Raw genomic sequence first — 17518 nt, forward strand, 5'->3', positions numbered from 1 at the left:
CACATTCCCAGGTCCACGCACAAGGTTCAAGGGAGCCTGTCCTGCTTCCGCAACCCTGAGGAGTCCCTGGCAGCCGAGTCACCAAAACCAAAGCTCACCCACGCAGGCACCGCAGGGACTCGGGCCGAGGGTCTTTCAACCTGGGCCCATGAGAGCGACGGACATTTCTACAAGGCACTTCCACGCTCTCATCGGAGCGTGAGACCACTCTGCCCCGGACGAGCGGGTTTCACTATCCTGTTCCTCGGAAACACAGAGGCTCCGAATGTTCTCCCGGAAGCAGAGCTTCAGCACTAAGCGCCCGGTGCACGACGCTGTCTGCCGAGAGCAGAGCCCGGCCCTGGGTGGCAGGTGTGGATGGCAAAGAAATTACTAAACTACTTAAAAGACAAATATTTTAATCTAGTTTCCCCACTTTATACTAAATCATTGCTACAGGTCACAGATTGGATTTGCAGACACCTAGAAAACAATCGGAAGTGTATACATCTTTCTCTATAGATCTCATTAATAAATTTTATTTGGACAAGAGAACTTGTGCCACAACAGGTTAAACAGCATGATTAAAGACGGCAGCACTCCCCAGAGTGGTTACAGGCGTGTGCAGCGCGTGAAGGAAAGCCGCACCTCACAGCCGGTCGTGATCAAGGTAAAAACACCTGACACACAGCACACGTGCCAATAAACTCCTTCAGGTCATGACCAGCATGAAGAGAATCAGGACACAGATACTTGGCCAACGTTCTGTAAATGTGCACAGCAATATGCTGCATTTAAGAGTTAAAATCGGATTCTACTTTAGTGTTAGCATCAAGCCCTTAGGAGAAACCCCCGAAAATCTCCTTTCCCATTTACACACGTCAAAAACTATTCACACTTAGGGCGGACTGGGCAGAGGGCCACAGAACCGACAGGTCCTTGCCTGCGTGGACACAGGGCTAATACTGAAGGTCTCTTTCGCATCCCGGCTCACAGCCGCCTTCTGGCTGCCACTCCACCTATTTAAATAAAACCAGGAGAAAGCAATGCAGGTCTCTGGGAATCTCCTCCCTTCCATAAGGAAAATGCTCTGCCAATTCAAGTTTCATTCAGTCAGGAAGACGGAAGGATTTAAGGCTTCGGTGACAATTATAATCCTCTGAGAAATTATTTTCCCTTAAAGTCAAGATAAGATAATAGTGTTTACTGTACTTTCTCTTGACTCTTAAAATCCCTGGCATCAGTGTAGGCAACTTGCACCTGCAATTAAGTCTGCAAGAGAGGAAGGTCTCTCCTCCTCCCAGAGGCTGTCCCAGATCACACACGTGTGGAGCGCCTGTCAGCCTGTGGCTCCCTAGGAAGCAGGAGGACACCGAGGTTCAAGCTTTCTAGTAGGTTGAGGAAGCGGTGCTCATGGCATCTTCAGAGATTTTGGTGCTGGCGGGATGGATGCTTGCGAAATACTTGACGTCACTGTCACGATCCATCTGAAGAGCCATGATGGTTTGTTCTACGGCCTCCTGATGACAGCTGGCAGAGGTTAAGAAATATTCTGGAAATGCAAAGGGCAGATTACAAATGAAATCGGTTTTATGGACATGTCAGTTTTATCAAGTACAAGTACACTGTAAGTTCTTCGTCAAAACCCTAACTTCTCCAAGTATAAACAAGCCATGCTGAATTATACGCAGTAATCCAAACCGATTCGCGTGATATGAAAAGACTCCCCAAACGTTAGAGAGTCAGAAGGTTCATCTTGATTGTTTTTAGAATGGACTAAAAGGCTGAGCGGTGCTAAGCTAATATGTTAAAACTTACACTTGTGACAGCTATTCATTCGCTCAGGAAAAACACCCCAAATACCAATCATACATGCAGACTGAAAGCCAGTCTTCTCTAGCCATTTCCCTATAATTGCTCCTAAAACAATTTAACTGGATTCTAAAGGAGAAAAAAGAAACACTATTCATTTACCCATATTCTTATAAACCTACTACAAACCTCTTTCTGTGCTTCATTCATGAGTTCATGCATTTAAATGATATTTATTAGGTATTTTAGGAGGATTACAATAAAACAAGTGAATCCCGAGCAGCTTATTAGGATTTGCAGCAAAGCAAATCCTAGGGGGCATCTGTCTTTTGTCTAATGAAGAGGAGGGGGAAACACAAACATGCCTCCTAGCCCCAAACACAGTAACAGATGTCAATTGGGGCCGACTAAAGGCGGTAATTTTTCATAATGTCTTAAGTGACTATCCAATTTTTCAAACAGTAAGTTTGCAATTATAAAATAAATGCAACTAGAGCAGAAAGGCCAAAAGTCCCCGTCCTCTAATCTATGTCCTTTCTAGGGGGAACCTCCATTAACAACTTACAAATACATTCTTTTATTAGACTCTGCCTATGAACATACAATATTCCTGCTTAGCGACTTATCTACCCATGTCGTCTACGAACCTCCTCCCTGCCACGTACGGTTTTCCTAACACAGTCACCTACCCACCCACCTTTCTCTAGTAGGGTCTGTCTTAATGTCTTTGCAAGTAGCACTCGAACGTTTGGAACCCTATCATTTGCCAAGGTTAGCAAATGTGGCATCAGATGCACAGCGAACTGGTCCATGGGAAGGCAATCATCCTCAATGACAGTCTAGGGAAGAGAAACAGCTGCTTTAGATTTGCCAAGTTAGTCTATCAAACCATAATACCAGCTAGCGTTATCTTTTAGTGACAGCTTAAGTGCTACAGATTTTAGTTACTTCCTTTCAAGCCAATATTCCAGGTACCTGGGAACTCAAAACAAAAATGACAAAATTTTAAGTCCCTGCAGACACACAGCTTTTAAGTGGCTCCACGCAGACCTGGAGTGTGCAGTCACATTCATCTGCACACATGCGCCATGGGCCGTGGACCCCGAGCACCCTCTAGTGGATGGCTGTGGGATGGGCACGGCAGACACCCAACTCCGAGGAACAGGTGATCCTGTGAAAAGCCACCTGGCAAAACTCTGTTCCGCAGGGATAAGAAACAAGGTGTTGAGAGGCCAAGAGTGAAAGAAGAAACATAGCTTTAGATAGAGAAAGGGGTCACAAATGGGTAAGTCTTCACTTACCTGGCAGACAAAGACAAAGGCTTGCCGACCAGACCACTTGGGACATCTACCAAAGTTTTCTACAAGCTCATTGATGAGGTCCACTCCAAATGTGGGCGGCGTGGCCACGTGCAGCTTCTTCACCATCTCGCTGACCTAAGAGGGTGAACACACACAAGTGAGGAATGTCTTCTGTTCTAAGATCTTATTAAATAGTTAGCTGTTCTAAAATTATAAAAATTTTAACACATACCAACTTGTAGGAAATCCAACGAACAGAAGAAACTTTATCTGCACATAGATTCAGAGCAATGGGACGTAAATAGTCATAAACATCTCTGGGACTATATAATTCTAGAAGTAAAATCAGCTGTCTATAAAAATGAATTATAAAAATAAAAATATAATTACAATTTTAAAATAAATAAATGAAAACAGGTTAATCATGTAAATCATCTGTCCCACTGGACACTTGTCTGTAAGACAAGTGCATGCAAAGACTCATGATTAGTGTGGTCTCTCGTGCATAGAGTTATTTCCAGTCTCCGTGTATCTGGAAATGGATCTAAACGCTATGCGAGTTCAAGAAGTAGCTCTTGCCTTCTGAATGTAAGGGAGACAAATGTGGCATTCTGTGTCCGCAGGGACTGACACAGAGCAAAGCATTTCCTAGTAGGTTCAACTGGGACACGGAACATGTTTTTTCCACAGGTATTGTCCAGATACTGAGATACTTCCACCTACAAATCAGTTTTCTAAATAAGAAGTTCTGGCAGCATCAGGTAGCCTGGTGTGGAACCGCCAAGGCTCTGAGCAGCTTTGAAGGGAATGGCAGGCTTACGAGGGATAAGAGAAGTGAAGAGGTCCTCTACCTCTAGTGAGTGTTCCTATTATGTCTCGCGAGACCTGAAGACTGACAGTGTCCATGACGCTACTCTGAGTGGACGCAACAATGCCCTTCAAGAAATACCTCAGATACGAATGAGACTTTTGCCTTTCAGGTTTTATGGTTAAGATTATTGACATTTGTAGTCGGCAGGGAATAAGCTAGAGGCATGAATATACATAACGCAGCGATGACCGATGTACCTGTGTATACACACAAACATAAATCCTTAGAGACAGGGGCACACGTATCAACTCTTATTTTGTGACACTGCAAACTTTCTTGTTGGCCTCCCTTCCCTGGGCGCACACCACATGAGCCAGTCTGGCATCAGGTAAGCAAAGTGGAGAGGCCCCTTAGCAGGCAGGAAATGACTGACACATGTTGGGGGACAGGCATCAAACCCCGCGCACTCCCCTCCTGGGTCCTTCTCTTTACCCAGCTCGAGCCTTAAGGCGCTGACGGAGGGGCGGCAGAGCCTGTCCACGCCTGGGTGCAGGCAGACACTGCAGCTGGGGGCAGAGGAGAAGAGCAAACTCTATTCCAGGGAAAGGGGTAGAGAACCTTCTGAGCTGAGACCCTGCGCTGATAACAGGCACAAGTCTCCTTCTGCTGAGGAGGGGCAGGAGCCTCTGCCCAACACTGACCACAGACACAAGGCAGAAACTGGATGTTACAGGGAGAGGGCAGAATTCTGAGAAAGCCCAGGCACACAGGGCCTCCCCAAATAACCAAGATTCTCCCCTTTTCCAGCACGAGCCAACCACGTCCTCACAGCAGCCTACAGCCAGGGGAAGGGAAGAGACCCACCCGTTTTGCAGGGGTGCACGAGAGCTGAGGGAGGAATGCTAACACGTGAAAAGGCCCCCTGGCACCCCAGTCCCCACCCTCAGCAGAAGGCACTGGCAGGCCCCGGCGAGAAGAATCAAAGCGTATCCTGCACCGAAGGCAATCACAGCAACAACAAGCCCAAACCCAGCTTGCTCCTGAGTAGATGGACCCAACCCTCCACACTAAGGGCAGAAGAGGTGTGCCTATTTACAGTCCAAACTTGGCAAGCCAGAACTCAGTGGACTGACACCTTTAAGGTATGAAGAAAACAACAAACAACAACCCAACCTGGCAGTCCCGATTCTATATCCAGCAAAGATATCTTTTAAAAATGCAAGTGAAGTCTGGAATCCGGAGCATATACAGAACTCCTACAACTTAACCCAACTTAAGATAAACCCAATTAAAAACCGGGCAATGGATCGGAATAGACATTTCTTTAGACTGTATACGAATGGTCAACAAGCATATGAAAAGATGTTAAACACCACCGGTCATTAAGGAAATACAAATTAAGATGACCATAAAACACTGCTTCACACCCACTATAATAATGTCTATAATCTTTTTTAAAAAGGCAAATACCAAGTGTTGGGGAGGATGTGGTAAAACTAAACCCTTGTACATTACTCATAGGAATGTAAAATGGTACAGCTGTTGTGGCAAACAGTTTGGTGGCTCCTCAGCAAATGAAACGGAATTATCAAATAACCCAGCAAATCCACCACAAAATAACTGAAGATAGATAGGTGTTCACAGAAAAACTTGTATTTGAGTATTACGGGCAGTACCGGTCACTTCAGCCAAAAAAGTAGAAACAACCCAAACGTGTATCAATTGAATGGATTTTACAAAGTGGTACACAATGCAGTATTATTCAGTCACAAAAAGTAATAACGTTCTGACACCTGCTACAACATGAATGAATCTTGAAAATATTATGCTAAGTGAAAAAATCAGACACAAAAGGCCACATGTGATAAAACTCGACTTATATGAAATGTCCAGAACAGGCAAATCCATACACAATAGGTTAACAGCTGCTAGAAGTCGAGGGCAGAGAGGGATGCGGAATGACTGGGAAAGGGTATGGTGTTCCTTTTGGGAAGATGGAATGTTCCAGAACCAGAGAGTGGTAATGGTTGCATAACACTGAACCTACTACATTTCACCAATGGCAAATTTGGTTATGTGTATGTTATCACAATAATAATAATAATAATAATAATAATAAATGGTGAAACAGGCTTAAAAAAAAAAAAAAGCTGAGAAAACTCACTGCTGTCAACACTTGCATTTCAAGACATATTAAAAGGAATAGAACACCAGACAGACATTTGTATCTACTCAAAGTAATGAACAAATCTAGAAAAGGTAAACAGGAAGTAAGTAAACATCCCTCCAAACTATAGTCCAATAAATTGTTAGAACTTACTCAGCCAGTTCAGCTCGAAAGCGCCAATTTCTACTATTATCTGTCACCAAAAACTCCTGAAGTTGATAAAGATACTCTCTTCTTTTGTCAATATGAAGAAGCTGAAGTGACAAAATGAAAATATGCACTAAAACAATATATGGGCATTACTACTTTTATCACACTGCTTGCAAACGACTGCAATAAACAATATAAGTTAATTCTTCTGAAGGAGAACAGATATGGTAGGTACATCTAATTGTTCTAAAAACTGTTAAGTTCATTTCCCCCTGATAATCCCATTTACCACCAAGAGTCTTACCCTCTTGAAATACTTGTTCCCTGGGCCATGTGTGACCTCCTCTGAACCCTACAGCACCTTGGGCACAGCTTTATGGTAGCACTGACCCGCTTTGTTCACTGGACACCCTCGTTACTGCGAACTCTTTGGAGACAATAATGTGCTCCTCCTCAGATCTGTGAGCCTAGTGGATGGCACCGTGATGGCACATGGTAGGTAATCGATATATATTTGTTGAGTGAAAAGAGTGAATTTATCCCAGTAACTGCTCTGCAGGTATGGTCAAGTAGGTTTATAGTCAGCAAGGGGGAAAACCATAAATGTGATACCAACAGAGGCAAACTTAACTGTACACCAAACAGGTTAAGAATCACATAGAAAAAAGTACTCTGACTATACATGTTTGTGGGATATGTTCGAAGGACAAAGTGCTGAAGGAAATCTTGAATGTTACTGAATTGAGTTGATGTCAGAATTATTATTGGTGCAGTAATTCTGAAACTACTTCATGTATGTTGTAGAACTGAGCAAACGAATTAATATATTCATGTTAAGAACAGAGTTTTTTACCATGAGAGGAAAGAAAAAACATGAAGTGGAAAAAGGAGAGGAAATCGTATGGGACTAGAAGCTGAATGATTGAGATGAACTCAATAATTTAAACACAACAAACCAAAAAAAAGCCCCCCACCTCCCCTGCCACTCCCCCAGCTCCCGTCTGTCCCCTGAAAAGTAAAGGAAATGACACTATGGGAGCAGTGTGCATATCCAGTGCCTGGGTCTTGGCTTCTAAATACCACTCTCCACTCTCTAAATACCAGGCTCCTTGGAGAAAGAGCTGACTCGGGACTAGGGGAGAGGAAGTCCTCAGAGGTGGGCCTGGAAATAAGGATGTGCTTAAATGTGAGGGCACAGATCAAAAGGGGCACAGAAGTCAGCTTTCAGGGGTTCCTGGTAGCCAAGCTGATGTTCACAGCCAAGGACAAAAATGGATTACACTAAATAGGAAAAGAATTCTGAGAAAAAGAGAGAGAGAGAGAGGGAGAGAGGGAGAGAGAGAGGGAGGGAGGGAGAGAAGACAAGGAATGTAAAGAAAAAAATACCTAAAAAAAATAAAGTAAAAAAAAAATCTGGAGTTCACACACTAAAAAACCTTCCAAAAACAGGGAGGGAGAGAAGGGAAAGATCAGCTTTACATGAGAATGCCAACTGATAATGGAGAAATTATAAAAATCGAAAATCAGATTTTTACAACCAACACAGTAACCACTGATTTAGGCAAGGACCATGTATAGATGCACAGATGCGAAAGCCCTGTGTGAGAGACATGGGGAAAAAAGACTCACCCCACCAAGTAATTATTATTTTTAAAATTATTTTCATTTATTTTATTATCTTTTTGAGAGAACAAACAAGCATGTGAGTGAGGGACAGAGAGAGGGGGAGAGAGAAGTAAGGCTTACCTAAAGCAGGGCTTGTGTTTTACCCGACACAGGGCTCAAACTCACCCAGCGTGGGGCTCGAATTCACAAACCGTGAGATCGTGACCTGAGCCGAAGTCAGGTGCTTAACTGACTGAGCCATGGTGGTGCCCCCCACCAAGTAATTATTAATTACAAAGGTGAAAGGTTGTTACAACAGAGGAAACGTGCTGACATAATCAAGTGACCAGAGTCAGCATCACCAGTGACGATGTTCCTCCCGATAGGATACACAGGCAATGTGCCTGCAAAGAAAATCTGTGTGACCTGAGTCTCACGGTGTATCAATACTCAGACAAATTCAAATTGAGAGCATTCTGGAAAACAACAGGTGGGCCTCTTCAAAAATGCCAATGACAATAAAGACAAAAGTCAGGGAAACCGTCCTAGATTGAAGAGGGCTAAAGAGATACAATATTTAAATTCAATATGCAGGGACACCTGGGTGGCTCAGTCATGTACATGTCCAACTCTTGATTTTGACTCAGGCCATGATCTAATGGTTTGTGAGACTGAGCCCTGCATCTGGCTCTGCGCTGACAGTGCAAAGCCTGCTTGAGATTCTCTCTTCCCCCCTCTCTCTGCCCCCACCCCCCGCTCTTGCTCACCTGTTCTCTCAAAATAAACAAACATTTAAAAAAAAAAGTAAATTCCACATGCAATTCCTGATTGGACTCTGATATTTAGCGGGGGAAGCTATAAAGGACATTACTGGGACAAGAAATTTCAGTGTGATCTGTATAAAATGTAACACCACGGTATCAAAATTTTTTTTAAAGCAGGATTACAGTACTTCTGTACCTCAAAACCTCAAACTACAAGAGCCCATTTCAAGGTTAAAGTCTAAAAAACAACAGTATTCCAGGACTAACAATTTTTAAGACGATAGCTGTTCATCTGCAAGGCCAGAGATCCACACCAAAGGACTGAAGACTACTGGGAAATTTCTGGACTCCTAAAATATCATAAAGCCTCCAAACTTAATGTTCATGGAATTTCTGTATGTATTTTCAATAATTGTATGTATGTATTGTATTACTGAATTGTATGTAATTCAATAATTTTGAGGGGGGGGGGAAGTACAAGTGTTTGTAGTCATGACATAACACCGTTTAGAAATGAGATTTGGTGTAAATATTCTAAATTAAAAATTAAAAGAACACCAGCAAAAGTGATGAGAACAGGACTATTTCTTTTTTTAAGTCATTACATCTATCAACTCATGGCTACATTTTGTGACGCATGAACGTACAGAGACTTCATCTTGGTGGGAATAGAAAATCAAAACTTTCAGTCCACAGTGGAACTTTAGTGTGTTTTTATGCAGAATAATTTAAAAGTTACCTTCAGAAAATCATGCAAATGTTTAAGGACACCTATCCTGACTTCGTCGAGGTCTTTCAAAAATCCATTGAAGATCGGAACCAGATCTGCAGCCGTCAGCTGATCTCCGAGAATAACTGCCAGCTCATGGATGGAGAAGGCTAATGTCCTACGAACCTTCCACTGCAGAGACAGAGAGGACCACGTTCACAAGCGAAGCACACCGTACTGAGTGCTTTCACTCTCAGTACATGAAGGCTAACTTAACATCGGAACGTTACCATCTCTAACAACTAAAGCAGAATTGAAGTAATGGAAGTAACAGATCCTCAGTTTTAAATGTATGCTATGTACCAAAAACTGGCTGAGAAAATTTCAAAGCCCTGCACAGTACGTATTCTCTCCTTCCACTTACGAAGGGAAAAATGATTGGAAATCACTAATGGCATAATCTCTGTAGTTCTCTGAACCCCTGATGCCCGATTTACGGATGTGTCCCACGTCCATCATCCTCGCTCGACTGTTCCCCTTCTGATTCCTGTACAGCCTATCTTGGATTAAAAAATAGTAATAAAACTGGTTGTTAAGGAAGTAAGAATAGGTAAACGTAGGGAAATTTACATTAAAAACATGTTTTTCTTCAGATTGTTTTAATTGTAAAATGTTTACTTTGTTACTTACCTTAAAACACTCTGCTTGAGGAGAAGCTATTTACAGCAAGCACTCTAGACCCCGTTCTTGAAATAAAATTTTGTACCCACATTCAACACATCAAGCAGATGAAGGCAGAGGTGTTCGGATGGAGTGGAGGGGACGGAGAAGGCATGAAGCCCTAGCCGTCTAGGGCCTTCCTAGTCACCAGGAACCCTGAAAGGTCTGTGGACTGATGATGGAAAACCACCAGCCCTCTGGAAATTGGGCCTTTGTGGCCCCGGCCCAGTTCTACTAGTGAAGAAGCGTGTGAACACAGGATAAATTCACTTCACCCGGACCCTGGCTTCCTAAACTCATAGGTCAGTGGAGGAAATGAAACTATGTTCTCTCAAGATTACTTTCAACTCCTACCTTGCTTAATCAACAGCATGATTCCTTGAAAAATGCATTAATTACTAACACATTTAAGAGAAACTCATTCATATCGCAGCATAAATCAGTCTAACCAGACTGCTTTCTTAATAACCGAGAGATTAAATTTCACTGAAGGAACAGGTTTTGTGCAAGAGGGGCAAAATTTTGGTGTACAATACAGAAACCAGACCTAATGGCAGGGGAAGTTAAGTCAACAAAATCTGGGAAAAGAGCCACAAAAAATACACAGATATCCAGACAAGATGACCCGGGTCAACACTTCACATTTTGTTTTCTTTCAGAGAGGGCGGTGGTGGCAGCGTGTGGGTCTGGACAAAGAGTGCACAAGTGCACACACAAGCACGCAGCACACACGGAACTTCTCCCACCTTTATTACTGCAACGCTCCCTGACCCAGGGCCAGAGCTCAGAAGTGCCAACGCTACGCATACAGCTCTATTAAGGTCTTTAAAAAAAATCAAAGCAGCCATTTACAACACTATGTCTGGAACGAATCTATACATCAACTTCAGACAGCAACACGTTTGTAAGTTAGGAACTTCGGCACGTAACTGTGATGATAATTTCCAAACGGTGGAACGTGGACCGTACAAAAAGAAACCTCTTTGGTATTACTTCTGAGCTCAGGCCCATTATCCCATAACACCGAGTATTTGCTGGAACATGGACAGAAATTCTAGTAGGTCTTGACGGGAAAACCACCACGCCTTCCATCCACACACATTGTGCTTATTCCTCAGCTGCCCTGCTCACCTGCATGTCTGACGCCAGTGTCTCATAGGTCTCTCTCAGGCAGTGCCAGTTCTGCCTGCCGAGCGTCAGGGCCACGCCGGGAAGGCTGTATGCACAGTGCTTAGCAATCTCCGTGTCGACCGTCTGGGCACGAGAGGGGTCCGTCATAGATAAATACTGATCTAACAGAGCCTGAGGCACAACATCCTAATGAGGAGAGAGACACCACAGTGATTCATTTTAGCAGTGTAGACATAAATCAGGCAAACATATTTTTAACTCTATTAAATTTTTTGTTTTATTTGAGAGAGAGAGAGAGAGAGCGAGAGAGAGAGAGAGAGAGCACGCGAGCGTGAGTACCGGGAGAGAGGCAGAGGGAAAGAGAGAGAAAGAGAGACAGAGAGACATCTTAAGATGAGAGAGAGAGAGAATCTTAAGCAGGCTCCACACTCGGTGCAGAGGTCGATGTAGGACTCTATCCCACGACCCTGAGATCATGACCTGAGCCAAAATCAAGAGTCGGGTGCTCAACCAACTGAGCCACCCAGGTGCCCTAAATGTATGAATTTAACATAGCATCTCAACTAACAGAGAAAAACCCAGTCTCAAAGTTCTAGGTATCTACTAACTGAAAAAAGGTAAGAAAAACATGCTAAGGGAAATACATAAATAAACAAAAGCAAACCTAGAAGAAAAATGGTTAAGATCTTAAAACTGGTAACAGCCCAAAGGATGATTAGAACTGATCACTAAATTTAAAAGAAACATTAAAAGACCAGCACATCCCAAGGATTGTAATGTTTGCAAAGACTGTAAAGTTTGATGTAACCTAGTACATGTGAGAAAACAGGCATTCATGTGCACTATTACCAACATGTATTTTTATAAAAACGCCACCAAAATTTCCAATTTTAGATGGGAATTGAGCAACTATCTATAAATATTTATTTTAAATTTTTTTTAATGTTTATTTTTGAGAGAGAGAGAGAGAGAGAGAGAGAGAGAGCAAGCAAGGGAGGGACAGACAGAGAGGGAGACACAGAATCTAAAGCAAGCTCCAGGCTCTCAGCTATCAGCACAGAGCCTGACATGGGGCTCGAACCCACAAACAGTGAGATCATGACCAGAGCCGAAGTGGGACACTTAACCGACTGAGCCACCCAAGCATCCCATCTATAAAAATTTAAAGTGTGTAAACATCTAACCATCTGCATAAATGTGAAGAAAAGAAGGATGTATACACAATCTTGCTCACGTATATGTAATGCAGCTCTGGAAGAATATACAAAAGAAATGCAAAACTGGTTGCTTTGGGGGCAGCCAAATGGATAGAAGAGAAAAGCTGAGAAGGAACTATCACCGACTGCCTTTGTACCTTTTGAATTTTGAACTACGTAAACTTATAAATCTTTTAAAAGTAAAATGGGGCGTCTGGGTGGCTCAGTCGGTTAAGCGTGTGGTCTCGCAGTTTGTTGGTTCCAGCCCTGCATCGGGCTCTGTGCTGAAAGCTCGGAGCCTGGAACCTGCTTTGGATTCTGTGTCTCCCTCTCTCTGCCCCTCCCAAGCTCACACACTGTACTGTCTCTGTCTCTCTCTCTCAAAATTAAATAAACATAAAAAAAAAAAATTTAAGTAAATTAAAACGGAAATAAATTCATTAAAAGAATGAGACAGTCTGTTTTAACTTGAAAATATCTCTACAGGAGTGGTTAAAAGATTGTTTCACAACGCCGTGAACACCAATTTTATTTTCAATAAACAGAAAAAGAACGTACACCATCTGACCTAGGAAATCTACAGTCCCAGAAGCAAATGCCACACGTAATCACAACGGGTGCGGCACTGCTTATAAAATCACAGGACTAAACCCGGAGGCGAGTAAGGAACCACAAAAGGCGTAAAGTCTTTGCAAGACAGAGGCCACAATGCATGGCCACTGCGCTCCCGTGGCGGGTGGGGGTGGGGGTGATGGCATGCACATGGAAAGATCAACGCACGCACGCACGCACGGTACAAACTACCATATTCCAAATATTCCATCAACACGTTTTCCCACGTTTAAAATTTCTGAAACTGGAGTGTAACTTGTCACTGATGGCACTTCATGTGGCTTTGGGACATTTTTTCATTACTGTCATCCCTGAAATCGAGCTGTATCTTGTAATTCTTGGCAAATTAGGCAATCATGACATACCTAGGTACAACGGCATGATTCTGTCTCTGACAGACAAAAAGGGGTGTGCATGCATGTTTCTGTGCCCATGAAACGTTTATGAAGAAATACACGAGGAGCTGTGATCCGTGGTTACTCCAAAGGATGTTATCACAGGTATGAGAAGAGGAAGATTTCCGCTGGCGTTTTACTCCATTTGAATTTTCTTATCGAAAGTATGATATACTAGGTCTTATTTTTAAAAAACTTACCGTAAGAAGGACCAAAGTCAGTGGGAAATGGGTTTAGAACAGGAATGGACAAGACCCACACCACATAAAGGCTTGTCACTCACCTGTACTTTAGATCTCCTCTCCTCATCAGGGCTAAAACTACTGTTGGTGCTCAAGTCCGAGTCGTTATGAATATAGCGAAGGGCAGAGTCCATATTCTGTTAGGGAAAAACATTTACGTAAACAACCGTCCCTTCTTAAACCTTCAGTTCACTTAAACCATCTTACTAAGTTACTTACCTTTCAAGACTGCCAGATGATATACATACATAAATTCTTCATGCTTTTAAAAGCTTGTAAACATACCTAAGACCTCTTAAGAACTTCCCCTAAGTCAAACTCGAATAGGTTGCTAAATGTATGAAAATGAATTCCAGAATAAGCTCATTAAAATGTAAATTTAGAAATAGTTTTGAAATGGTTCAAATATCTAAAATTAGCTTATTCATTAGATAGTATGAATCTATCAATGGGAGGTTATACGTAGCTTTTCTTCTACTGTTTCTCTTCCTGGCTATCTCTTATTTCACAAATACACTTTTTTGACAGCTCCAATAAAACCTCCAAAACACACAAAACACCTTCTAAAATGCAGAGGTATCACAGTATTCAAATCTCCAATGCTGACAGGTGGCCAGGGTTTCATTCTGAAGCACTGGTATTCTAAAAGATTTCTAACTCTACCAGATGTCACCTAACAAAAAACAAAACAGAAATCCTCTGACACTCCAAGAACCCTCTCCATCCCTGGTGTGTAGGTAGGCACCCTTTTCCTGAGCTTATCACTCAAGCTGCTCTGATCTGTGACGGTTGGAGTCCGGCAACCAGTGGCGTATTGCTTATCCTTTATTTATATAAACAAGGGATAAGAAATACTGATACCAAATGATGCTGGCTGGGGGGGAATGCAGGAGGAGATCAGGGAAGGATCACACAGAACAGCTCCAAGTACACAGCGAAGATGATGCTAGTAACAGTACCCACCCTCACACTCCAGAGTCCAGAAAATGCCACTGGCCCCTCCGCAACATGGCCTCAAGTCCCGATCTTCCGCTCAGAATACTGTGTTGCTTGCTGCAGTGAAATGGTCCGAGCAGAAACAAAGCACCTCTCCAAAAAGAAAAGGGAAGAGTTAATTATTCTTGATAAAGGGCTTTGTTTCCAGTAAGACTATTTCACTGCAGTGAGCTACGTTAACACATTGAGGCTACTCAAATGGTCGTGTAGACAGGATCGGGATTTACGCCTCCAAGCATTGAACATGACACTAACGTCACAAAGACAGGATGCGGTGACGACTACTTTTACTTTACGCCAGAGGGAGAGCTGAGGCCATCAGCCACAAACGGAACGTACTAACGCGAAAGTGATCGGCTGCAACTATTCCCCAACAGAAGACTTTTCGCACTGGAACTATCCTCACTGGATAAACGCTCGACTGAGTGCGTTACCTCAACGGCATCGCTGATTAAAGGCACGGAGGCGTCATGAGTTGTTTTACAGTTTGGCAGCTCATTCGCACCCAGCGCGTCCTGCCCGTCACTCCTCTTCTCGGCGTCGCTGGCCTCCTCACGGGCGTCCAGGCTGGAAGCACGCAGCGCGGCGGACAGCACGTCCACTTGCGCTGTGGGCGGAACAGGGAGAGGGCGTGTGAGCGGCAGAGCCAACAGTGCGCTTGCCAGTTTTTTCTCCATTTGCATTACAGGTTATCAATGAAATGCACACTTTTGTGACACTGCCATCAGAAAGCTGAAAAAAAACTACTGTGGTAAATCATTAGTCCTTCAGGAGAAAAAGGAGAAAACTAATATGCTTTCATGAGATTAAAAATGTTTATCCACTACTGTACATTATTCTGCGTTAGTATGAAAGAGAGAAGCTATCTAGTTTTGGAGGTACCTCCAGTTTATTAAAAGGAGTCAATTTCAATGTAAGTCAACTATGTTTTTTGGTAGTGCAGGAATCGAACTGACAAGGCTTACTTACTAAGCTAGTTTAGCAGAAGAGCAGTCACACAAGCCCTGCCAACATAAAACAATGGTAATTACAAAGATTTTTGTTGCAATTACATTTCAACATCTCATATCTTATCCCAGTTTATTTTATTTTCCCCTAATTCCTGTTGAACATGCAATGAGTGACTTAGACATCCCAAATTGAGCGCTGTCTTGCTTGCAGCAAACCAAGATGACAAATTATAGCACTGTCTACATTTCGAGTTACATTTTCTTTTATAAAAGTGATTCAAAACTGAAATAAGGCATTCTTCCTTCCCCGAAAACAAATGAGACACTCAGCAAAAAAAAAAAACAAAACAAAAAAACAGAAAAACAAAAACACTGCTTAGAGTTCACTTTAAGTAACAATCCACCTGGAAGCTCAAAATATAGTAATTCATCAATTTTAACTTTGAAGTTAATTAGTACGAAGGTCAGAAAGTATGTCCCCTCTCTAAAGATTATAAAAAAGCAATCAGAGCTCTCTCACTAAGACAATCCGTTACTGTGCTACAGCCATCTCTGACACTTAAGCCCAAGCACACTGGGAACCCGGAAACGGAGATACAAGAGACATACAGGATGAAGTTCTAGTCTATTAGGTCATTAGTTGCTAAATTAAGTAAGTAAACTGAAGGTGTTTAATCATAAAAAGTCACTCATGAAAAGTATGTTCATTCTTGTGAGAATTCCAGCTGTAATCTTTACTAATCCTTATCATTGGCTTAGGTCCCCCTTCTGGAATCTACTAAGGTCCCAAAACAAAATCACAACAGTACTAAAAGAGACTGCACAACACCTAAAAATTAAAATGTTTTGTACCACATAAAATGCATGCGGTGTGTGTGAGAGAGAGCCCTAATGCATTTTAATTCTGCTTCCCTGGAAGTAACTGATTAATGAAAGCCTTTCAAGGAAAATGCCTTCCATGAGTCATTTATCTCTACATGGACCACATACTTCTCTTTCTCTATTTGCTAAAGACAGAGAGTGTGAATGGAGGAGGGACAGAGAGAGAGAGACACACACAGAATCTGAAGCAGGCTCCAGGCTCTGAGCCATCAGCAGAGAGCCTGACGAGGGGCTCGAACTCAGGAACTGCAAGATCATGACCTGAGCTGAGGTCGGACGTTTAACCGACTGAGCCACCCAGGCGCCCCTCTCTTTGTCTATTTTGATGTTTGTGCGTTCATAAAAGTTTAAATGAGTTACACTGTGACATTACCTTCCTCAAAAAATTGATACATAAAGATCAGAAAGACAGAGCCTAGTGCTGATTCCTGAGGAACCCTGATCTGCTTTAATTCTCCAGCCAGAGAATGAGGCAGATTCTAATGCCTGGCTAACGCTGACCTTTTAGAAGGATCCACCACCATGACAAATTTAAGAAAACGGAACACACACGTCCTTCATCAAGATCTGCATTTTACTTATAATACAGATGGAAACCCCAGGAACCGGGGCTGGTTTCATCGTGGACTGGTGAAAGAAACACAGACCCTAGTGACTCATGCTCAGAAACAGAGACAACCTAGAAACTTCGAATTTTACTCCCTGAAGAAGCTGGTAGAGTTAGGCCAAACCTTTATAATCTCTAACTCTTCCACATATTATACTAGTGGGTAGTCACAAATTCCTAACCATTCATTGATTTCAATCAAGAAACATTATTCTGACCACAGCTACCAAAATGGCTCAATTCTCCCACTGGGACTAAATTGGGTAGAAATCTGTATTTTGTGAGCCTAGGCATTTTTTCCTTTTGTAGTCCATGAATCTAGCTAGAGTAAACCAAGCTGGCATCAATAAGGCTACTCAGAGTTCAATCCTGAATCAGCTCAGCAACAGAGATTTTGTAGCTGCCCTAAACAGAGACAGAAAAACCTCAAATTCCCTTGGTAAGTATTTTAGAAAAGGGGATCTCTTACACCTTCTTCGCATTTGACTA

At 42.7% G+C, this 17518-nt stretch overlaps 1 protein-coding gene across 4 annotated transcripts in view; it reads right to left on the bottom strand.

Annotated features, from left to right (window-relative positions):
• Window positions 1–381: 381 nt before the first annotated feature.
• The window catches only part of PPP4R1 (protein phosphatase 4 regulatory subunit 1), a 62770-nt gene continuing 45633 nt past the window's right edge, over window positions 382–17518 (bottom strand). For 3 of the 4 annotated variants that reach the window (XM_049620425.1, XM_049620424.1, XM_049620427.1), the window contains 9 exons: window positions 15025–15197; window positions 13636–13731; window positions 11150–11335; window positions 9329–9490; window positions 6224–6324; window positions 3325–3445; window positions 3093–3227; window positions 2489–2630; window positions 382–1531 (listed from right to left, as the gene is read on the bottom strand). In XM_049620425.1, the coding sequence (XP_049476382.1) occupies window positions 1368–1531; window positions 2489–2630; window positions 3093–3227; window positions 3325–3445; window positions 6224–6324; window positions 9329–9490; window positions 11150–11335; window positions 13636–13731; window positions 15025–15197 (1280 nt within the window). In that variant the 3' untranslated portion in view covers window positions 382–1367. Of the gene's footprint in view, window positions 1532–2488; window positions 2631–3092; window positions 3228–3324; window positions 3446–6223; window positions 6325–9328; window positions 9491–11149; window positions 11336–13635; window positions 13732–15024; window positions 15198–17518 lie in introns of those variants that run through there. The other variant, XM_049620426.1, reaches the window with a different exon arrangement.

Source organism: Panthera uncia, assembly GCF_023721935.1.
Source record: "Panthera uncia isolate 11264 chromosome D3 unlocalized genomic scaffold, Puncia_PCG_1.0 HiC_scaffold_8, whole genome shotgun sequence".
Taxonomy (NCBI): domain Eukaryota; kingdom Metazoa; phylum Chordata; class Mammalia; order Carnivora; family Felidae; genus Panthera; species Panthera uncia.